Raw genomic sequence first — 10,000 nt, 5'->3', positions numbered from 1 at the left:
GACGACTTATGATCTCACATGAAACATTATAGCATCGTATGAGCCCTTATGACAGTTTATCATCCAGGTCCTGCAGACAGGATATCCAGGTATAGGTAATCATAATGTACTATAAGCCCCATCAGGCAGCCTGTTGTTTATAGCCAGTCATGAGCACTCATGACATTCTTGGATTTATAAAGCATTATAAGCTAGATTCATAGTTATTCATACTGTTAATATAAAGCATCATGAAGCATTATGAGTGTAGTCATAATATGTTGTAAGTAATTATAATATGCGTTATAATTTGTTATAAATGCGTTTAAAATGTTGGCTTTAAGTAAAGTGTTACCAGATTAACTACTTTCAGTACTATTCTGTCCTATTTCCTTACATACATGTTTGCAAAGGTTGACTAAACTAAAACAAATGAAAATACAGTTGGTCAATTGCAATATTCAAAGGAAAGTGCTGAAAATCTATGGCTGGGAAAATTAGGCCTATTGTCCAAAAGCTGCATGCACGCATGCCCACACGCACGCGCCAGCAGTGCTCACCTGAAAGATCCTCTTCTCGGAGTGCCTCTGCTTGATGTACTCCTTGGGCAGGAACTCCTTCAGGCTGCAGAGGATAAATCAGAGGAGACAGGAGGGGTCACGCCCAGGAAGAGCACCCCACAAACGCCCTCCCCCATACACACATACAGATATGCACACACGTGCACACACACACACATACGCAGTCACGCAGACATACACGCACACACACACCATCATCAACCAGACAGACACAGACACACACGTATCACTCTTCTCTCTCCCTCCTCCTCCTCACCTGTTAGGATTGCTGCCTAGGGCTTGATCTACTTCCATGTGTGGTTGTAAATACACAGGTGTGCTTACCTTAGTGCATGTGTCCAAAAATATGTACATGTCTGTCTGTGCATGAGGTCCGTGTGTGCACCAGTGTGTGTGTGTGGGCGCCCGTGTGTGTGTGTGCGCCCATTGTGGGTGTGTGTGCCAGTGTGTGTGTGTGAGTGTGTGTCTGTGTGTGCAAGCATGCATCTGTGTAAGCATTTTTAGTTGAGGGGGCTTCCTTCAAGAATCTTGTGTTAATGCTTGTATGTGTGTGTGTGTGCGCGTGTGCGTGTGCGTGTGCGTGTGCTTGTCTGGCTGATGGTGTGCATGTTCGTGTGTGTGTGTGTGTGTGTGTGTGTGTGTGTGTGTGTGTGTGTGTGTGTGTGTGTGTGTGTGTGTGTGTCTGTGTGTGTGTGTGTGTGTGTGTGTGTGTGTGTGCGTGCGTATGTCTAGGTGTCTCACTCGAGGAATCCTGGCTTGTGTTTGTGCTCCACGTGGGGGCCGAACTGGATCTGGGCCTGGATGCCGGCGAACTCACACGCCTTGTCGAAGGACACGGGGTGGGAACCATTCAGGATGTCGTCACGCGCCTGAGGGAGGAAGGAAGGGGGACACAAAACAGGGGCGCACACACAAAGTTTAGTTATTTTATTTGGATCTCACCAAGAAGGCAGCATTACAAATCCGAATAGTGATGGAAGCAAATTTCATAGCGATCAGTAGGGACTGATCAGAATCATAGGGTCCTATCTATGCGATACATTACAGGTCAGAATGGCCTGGCTAATTTAAGTTGTTTAGGGGTAGACATGGCACCTCCTTCGCCATATTGCTAAACTACCAATTATTGCAGAAATTGAGCAGTATTTAGCAGTCTTTTTTAATTGTCCCACACACACGCACGCACGCACGCACGCACGCACGCACACACACACACACACACACACACACACAGGAAACAGGGAGTTATTGGAGGAGTCACTGCTGCACAGTACATGCCAGAGAGGACTGGAGATAACAGGCCTGTCTCTTCCAAAAGCCAGATAAGGTCAATCCGGGGCAAAACAATAGCGCACACGCGCACGCGCACGCACACGCACGCACACACACGCACGCACGCATGTACTGTAGTACTCAGGGAATATTCAGACAGAATGACAAAACACAGACACGCATGCACGCATGACAAGAGCACAGATGAACACACTCACACGCAGACAAAACAGAGACGAGCTGCAACACCTTGGACGGAAGTCAAGCGATGACATCATGGGAGCTGTGTCAGAGAAGGCAAAGTGGTATTTTGGAACCACCCCACCGAGACATTCCTTCTCTCCCTCTCTCTCTCTCTCTTTCTCCCTCAGTCCCCCTATCTCCATCTCCCTCTCTGTCATAAACACAGCCTCTTAATTTTTATCTCTGTCTCTCTCTCTGTCTCTCTCGCTCTGTCTCTCTCGCTCTCTGTGTCTCTCTCTCTCTCTCTGTGTCTCTCTCTCTCTCTGTGTGTCTCTCTCTCTCTCTGTGTGTCTCTCTCTCTCTCTCTCTCTGTCTCTCTCTCTCTCTCTCTCTCTCTATCTCTCTCATAAACACATATAAAGTCGCCCATCTTCTCTTCCGATTCAGCCCCACACATAGCCATAGACACCAAAGATTACACACTCTCTGTTTTCCCAAACATGACCTCATGTTACAGTGTGTGTGTGAGTGTGTGCCTGGGAGTGTGTGTCTGTGTGCAATGAGCCCTTTTAGGGAGTAAATGGCCGTGTGTGTGTGTGTGAGTTTGAGTGTGAGTGTGAGTGTGAGTGTGAGTGTGAGTGTGAGGGTGAGTGTGAGTGTGAGTGTGAGTGTGAGTCTGTGTGTGTGCGCGCGTGCGGCGCGTGTGCGTGTGCGTGTGCGTGTGTGTGTGTGTGTGTGTGTGTGTGTGTGTGTGTGTGCGTATGTGTGCGTGTGTGTGTGTGTGAACTAAGAGACTTAGAGTCTGTGTCATAACCTCCATCAACATGTTTACTTCCTTCTTCTGACTCATACTCGTCCGTCATTTTTTAAGTCAACAGCTACGGGTCTGAAACCAAAACTGGAGGAAACCACACATTTAAATCAGCTTTAAAGGGACACTGTGTGAGAGTTTTAGTTGTTTATTTCCAGAATTCATGCTGCCCATTCACTAATGTTACCGTTTTCATGAATACTTACCACCACCATCAAATTCTAAGTATTCATTATGACTGGAAAAATTGCACTTTTCATACATGAAAAGGGGGATCTTCTCCATGGTCCGCCATTTTGAATTTCCAAAAATGTTTAGCTGCAAAAATTACTGTACTTGGATCTTACTAGAAAATATTTGTTTATTACTTAGTAAACTTTCATGTAAAGATCAAATTTGGCAATAGGCAGCCCAGTTTCAATAAGCAGCATAGTTGCAGTACCTTTTTTGACCATTTCCTGCACAGTGTCCCTTTAAGTAATTTCCCTCTACAGCAGCCCTACATGTGGGAAGTGGAGCCGTCTCTCGTGTGAACGACAGGTCCTACAAACTTTCTAACTGAGAATATATCCCATAGAATGCCGATGTGCTTCTTTCACCCTGTTTGAAGCTGATGAACCTCTAAAAAAATGTTTTGGAATATCATTTTAAAATTGGGGAAAAATACTTGATGTGGCCTTAGGTGGACTTAACATGGTCAAATCCTAACCTTATGGACATTTCTGACCAGTACTTTTCCATTTGGTGGTTGAATAAAAAAGATGGATAGCATGCCTTGTTTTAAGTCTGACAGGCGCAGACCCAGCAGAGTAATGGCCATTGTTCTTTAAATAGACATATAGAGCGACTACAGATCTGCTCTGCCTGCCTGCTCTGGCCTTTGGGGGGCTATAGTGGTAGCAATGCTCAGCAGCAATGGGCACTTTGTTTCCCCGAGATGGCCAGCATCTTAAGGGGCCGCCATGGGCATGGGACCATGTGGCTGATGGATGTCTTTGTTTTTGGTGGCCGGCCGGCCGCTGAGCTTTGAAGCTGAGCCCTGGGCCAGACAGCTGAGGGATGGCCCTCCCTCCCTCTCTCCCTCCCTCCAGACATCAAGCTAGTCGCCGTCCCTCCAGACATCAAGCCCCTCTCTCTCGTCTGTCAATACACAGCACGGCTGCAGCAGAGGGAGAGGCAGGAGGCAGTGATGACTTTGGGAACACCATTGACAGTAGATATAATCAATAATTCTATCTACTGTCAATGGTGAACAGACAGGCAGAGAGACAGAGAGACAGAGAGACAGAGAGATAGACAGAGAGACAGGCAGATAGACAGAGAGGCAGAGAGACAAACAGACAGACAGACAGAGAGACAGAGAGACAGAGAGACAGAGAGACAGACACGCAGGCACGCACGCTTATATAGGCCTATTTATACTTCATACGTACTTCAAACGTCCAGAGATTAACAAAAACACTTAAATGTCATTAAATCCACAGTTCAAACACAGTGTCTCTGTCTCTCTCCCTCCCTCTGCCCCCCCCCACCCCCCACGCCCCCCTCAGTTCATCCCAGTTTTTAATAATCTTCTGCCACTCAGAGACCTGTGACTCAGAAAACCTTTCCACTCCTGTGTGTGTGTGTAAATGTGCGTGCATGTGTGCGTGTGTGTGTGCTTGCGAGCATGTGCATATACGCATGTGTGTTTAAATCACTGGGGATTTGTCATACCAGGGGCTTAGTGTTTTGGGAGTGAAGTTTAACCTACATGAAATATTAGAAGGCTGAGCAACTTTTCCAGACTCTCCCTGATACCCTGGCACATCAACTTAACTCCATTTCGCTGCAAACACACGTACACACACACAAAGACGAGGAGCCAGGCATTTCCTCTGACACTCAGTCCAGAGACACACACAGTCATAGATGTTGCTAGTTCTGTTATTGTGTCATCATATGAGAAGTTATAGATACACACTGATGTCCTTCCAACACATACTATATATACTGTATCAGAGAATGCATTCTGATGAGCCGAGAGAGAGAGAGAGAGAGAGAGAGAGAGAGAGAGAGAGAGAGAGAGAGAGAGAGTGTGTGTGTGTGTGTGTGTGTGTGTGTGTGTGAGTGAGTGAGTGAGTGAGTGAGTGAGTGAGTGAGTGAGTGAGAGACAGAGAGAGTGAGAGACAGAGAGAGAGAGAGTGGATGATGAGGTCATGGAAGCTACAGCTCATTGTAACCCAGTGCACTGCAAAAAAGCCCTCTAAAAAAATAAGTAAAAAATATAGTGTTTTAGGTGAAAAATTGCTTATTTTGAGCAAAATAATCTGCCAGTGCAGCGAGCAAATTGGACTTGGTAAGAATTCTTAAAACAAGAAAATAAAATCTAAGCGGTAGGTATAGAAAAACACTTGAAACAAGTATAAAAATCTTATTTTTCTGTTGCTTGTTAAGATTTTTGCTCTTATTTTAAGCAATTTCTTCTCCTTTATTAGTCATTATTGCTTAGAATTAGATGTCCTCCAAGAAATTATTGCTCAAAACAAGCATACAAGACGCTTAAAACAAGGCAAATTTACTTGTTTCCAGCTCATTTAAAGTCTTAAAACTAGTCTGATTTTCTTAGCTAGAATACTTGTTTTCTCATGTAGAATTAATATCTTGTTTAGGTGTATGAGAAAAATATACTTGACAAGAACTTCAAAACATTTCTTTTATTAATATTTCATCAGCTGGACAAACATGCAGTCAAACGACAATAAAACACCAAAATCTTGACAATATAATCGTATGATTAAACAGAAATTAAACAGAAAACCTGAAATTATCAGTGTACTGTAACACATTAATTAATGTGGCCTGTTCAGAAATGTCATCTTTTTCATGAATGCTTACAACCACCATCAAATTCTAAGTAATGTCATAATCCCTTGGGTCAGATATGCAGTCAGATATCTTTGGCCGAAAAGCATACTCTCATCAGAACAGTATGTGTCTATTTACTCACTTATTTACTTAGACATTCATGAAAAAGATGTTATTTGTGAATGGACATTTTAGAATTAACCAACTGCCCGCAGGAGCACTTTTGACTCTTTGATTCTTTCTCAAAGTGGGGGAGGAGAGGGAGAGAGAAATGTTTTTAATTATGATATCAATGTGTCCATGAAGTGCTACTGAGGCGTTATTACGCCTTTCCTTATAGTGCTCATCTTTTAATCTGCATAGCCAATGTTTAGAAAAAAGCCCCTCAATGATACTCAATGCCATGCTGACAAAAGACAAAAAAGGACAAAAAAATCATCAACTCAGATCAGAGAACAGCACACAAAAGTATTAATAGAAATGCGATGGATTGTCCTTTTATACAATGGCTTAGAACCTGAGATTGCCAGTGTCCAACATATTTACTGTAGTTTATAGTGATTGGACCTTTTGGGCATATTTTCCAAATTCACCAGAACATATATTTCAGTTCATCTGGATACTTAAAATTGTAAATCCAAATCCACAGAGTTGAGATTGAGGGTATATACCGGTAACCGAGTCCAAACAGCATCACACATGCACAAGAGATGCTCCGAGTTCACTGTACAGCTCCATGCCTTGTATCACAGTCTCTGGCACGGGATGTTCCTTGCAAATCATATACGTAGATGTGCAGTCTGCCTTTGGATCACTTCGCCACTCCAGTCCTGATGGTGGAAAAAGAAAATGCAGAAAGCTTAACACTGTGCACACACTTTTTATGTAGCTTTAATGGCACTAAATGTAAAAATGCTGATATCTAGTGAATGACAACCATGGCCACTAATAGGGGGCATTTAATAGTGTGCTTGTCAGTGATATGCAGGTGCCATTTATCGCATGCTCTCTTTATTGGGGTGCAGATCGTTTGTGAACACCATAATCAGAACTGTTCAAAATTCAGAGTCAGTGAACCTAGAGGTGGGCCATGCATCTCCCACACCTAATGTCTGACCTTCTAATACCTAATACCCAACTTCATTAGATTGTTTGCAACTCAAACACAATGTTTCCATTAGCTGCTGGAGTTATCCTACCTTCCTTCTGGCAACGCCTCCCTTCTCCTTGACAACCTCCAAGATGCTTCCTCAAGTATCTGTCAGGCACAGGAACTCTGCATTAACCTGTCAAAGAGACATTACAAGAAAATTGCATGGTTGTCAGGCCCAGGTGTGTTGTGCTTCCTGTCTGTCCTGTGACTTGTCACTATGTCTTTCTATCTCTGGGCCTGCAGGTGGTGCAACACCTGTGGTCAAGCCACAAAGACATCCTACAGGACAGACATACAACAACACTTAAATACTATCTGTTATGACATAATGTACCACCACACTTACTTCACTTAATGTCAGCAACGCAGGCCATGCGGTGTAGACTGCCAGCTTATCTTAGACAAGCCTTTTGCACCTATGACAAAACACATAATTAGACTGCTGGAGTTGATGTTACAGAAATTACAAGATAAGATGAGGGCTAACATCACAATGGCATTGACTGACTTCTTGTAAAACCTAAATTGAGACCAGGGGTCAAGGAGAGTAGAGTAGCCTCAACCAAATATAATCTGCCATATCAAATACATCGTCACCACTTTTTAGACTGGGGAATATTGTCACCATTTAAGAATATTGGTAAATAACGTGACTACAGCCACTTAAGACAGCGTGAAATTAAAGTGAATTAAAATATTTTTCACCATATCCATATTTCATACAATACAAAATAACTGTTGACACCATGCCAACATGAAAATGACAGCTAATTGGCTAAAAAATATTTTTATCCTCATTTTGCTTTGGTGTAAGTAAAGTGTTCAAGCAGAGGGTAAAGTGTAAAACAATTGAACATGGACAGAAATCCTACCTTTTACAATGACTGTCTTCAAAGTCACATCTTCCACTAGCACAGGGGGTAACCATCTGTCAAGTTGAAAAACAGAGATGAACCTTTTCTCACAATATCGGCAAACATGGCTTTTCAAAGGTGATATTCAGGACTGGCCAATAGTGACGCCCATTACAAAAAATATAATACATATTTTGAGTAACATGTGGGGCATTACAGGGCAATAGCAAGCTAGAGAGCAATAGCTAGCTGCTAAGCTAAACAGCAGCAGGTGTTAAATTATGTTTAAAATAATTATGCTGGTAAATTACACTTCAGACTCGATAAACCTTAAAGTTATTTTTTTTTACTCCTAAAAGATGTTGCACAAGATAAGCTAATGTTTAAGAGTGGATATTTGAATGCAAGACAAACAGCTTGTCAGATCACACAGCATGATCTAACAATATTCGTATCAGTTAACTTTCCATACAGACAAAAGCGCCAAAAACATCACAATAGCGTAGTATACTTCACAAATGACTGTAATAGTGTCTTAATACAAGCATATTGCCAAAGATGACAAGGATTGAAACGGATTGTGAAACTTACCCGGCTGAAAACGATTGCCTCAATTTCAAAGCAGACCAACTGACGAACAGGAAGTGACGTAATTCCATTTCCGGTTTTACCCTTTCGTGATTTTTTTTTTGTTTTTGTTTGTTATCCCACCTGAATTACAGCATGAATTTCACATATATAGTTTTGATTTATGTAAAATATTTCTGTACCAATAAGGTAACAACTTGGTGCCAGCAGGAAGAAGATAAATACTGTCAATGAAAATGTGTTTCGACAATAGGCGATTCATTTCTTACTGCCACCTACTGTTCTGGAGTGTGATGTGCATGTCAGTTAATATTATGAGCTTTTTTCAAGTGCATAGGCCTACATTATTTGTTTAGATTATTTGTTTAAAAGTTAATACGCGGACAGTTCAAATGGTGTTTATATGATTTCAATATTCCTTAAATTGTTTGTATACATATTTCTTAATATTTACCAGGACCCAGAAACATTTTTGAGTGTGCCTGAACACAAAAAAACCTGTTGCCCTTGCTGTTGCAGTTGTGCAAAAGGAAATAAAACGTGCATTGAAGCACTTTATTTTGTCAAATCATATTGATCTAGATCAGGGGTCAGGAACCTTTTTGGTGGAGAGAGCCATAAACGCCAAATTTTTAAAAAGAAATTTTCATGAGAGCCATACCATTTTGAAAACACTGAATACAATTAAAAGCATGTATTTCAATTACGCCCAACAATTTTAGAGTGTAGCCTACTGTCAATGTATTACTTTTATTGACAACAGGTAAATATAGGGTGGTAAACCGTTTCTTAGGTGTAATTTCATGCATTTAAACACTTTTTAATCTCCCTTGCCCCATTTCAACTCAATACGGAACCCGTTCTTTTCTTCCATATTTCAAGGGATGGTTGGCAAGCCTAGATAAGTAAGAGCCATATACAGTTCCCAAAAGAGCCAGATGTGGCTCTAGAGCCGTAGGTTCCTGACCCCTGTTCTAGATGTTATAACTTCAGGTAGGCTATAGGCCTAGGTTTGCATATTAATAGGCCTATACAAGACATGTCCAATTAGTGTAACGATGGAATCTAATGATAGATAACAAACTAAAAATGTCGTCTGGACAGATGCTGATATTTCTGAAGATATTCACTTTTGTTTTTATCAGCAGCAAGGACCATGCTATACATCTTATCATAGAATTAAGTGAAATAACTCACAACCTTTTTTGCTCTGATGACGGAAACTTTACAAAAACTGAGACAGAGCAGCATCTTTAAAAAGCAGCATCCTGAACAACAACGTGCCCCCTAAACAACATTATATGCAACATTTACCTTCACACTGGGTACTTTGATGAGACACGTGTGCATGAGGTTAGAGTCAAAGCATTATTTTTTTATTCTAAATTTCTAAATTAAATTAGGCCTATAAAATGTCTGCAAATGTCTTGTAAATCAAAGCAAAGTGGCCCTGCCGTGGGCAACTGGTAGGGCACTCGTCTGCCGTGTGGCCGACCCGGGTTCGATTCCCGGTCCGGGTCATTTGCCGACCCCTTCCCATCTTTCTACCCATTCGCCTCCTGTCCACCTCTCAAACTGTCCTGTCATCAATAAAGTTGTAAAAAAGACCAAAAACAATCTTAAAAAAATAAAATAAATACAATCATAGCAAAATTGACGAAAGTAGCCTACCCATCAAACAAACAGTATATTTGCTCATGAAAAAGAATTGGGCCACACATCAGCGGTATCA

The 10,000-nt window shown here is 41.9% G+C and overlaps 1 protein-coding gene and 1 long non-coding RNA gene across 2 annotated transcripts in view; both read right to left on the bottom strand.

The window, feature by feature from the left end:
- The window catches only part of tln2b (talin 2b), a 351,125-nt gene that overhangs the window by 181,934 nt on the left and 159,191 nt on the right, over positions 1 to 10,000 (bottom strand). The window contains exons 8-9 of the mRNA XM_063197707.1: positions 1,302 to 1,429; positions 540 to 603 (exon numbers count right to left, since the gene is read on the bottom strand). Coding sequence (XP_063053777.1) covers positions 540 to 603; positions 1,302 to 1,429 — 192 coding nt within the window. The remainder of the gene's footprint in view (positions 1 to 539; positions 604 to 1,301; positions 1,430 to 10,000) is intronic.
- Positions 5,547 to 8,305, bottom strand: LOC134446982 (uncharacterized). The gene is made up of 5 exons (XR_010034545.1): positions 8,272 to 8,305; positions 7,699 to 7,754; positions 7,173 to 7,242; positions 6,873 to 6,959; positions 5,547 to 6,503 (listed from the first exon to the last, which is right to left on the bottom strand). It is a non-coding gene; the product is annotated as an uncharacterized LOC134446982 (long non-coding RNA).

This window comes from Engraulis encrasicolus, chromosome 4 (genome assembly GCF_034702125.1).
Source record: "Engraulis encrasicolus isolate BLACKSEA-1 chromosome 4, IST_EnEncr_1.0, whole genome shotgun sequence".
NCBI lineage: Eukaryota > Metazoa > Chordata > Actinopteri > Clupeiformes > Engraulidae > Engraulis > Engraulis encrasicolus.
This window is presented reverse-complemented; position numbering and strand designations above follow the sequence as displayed.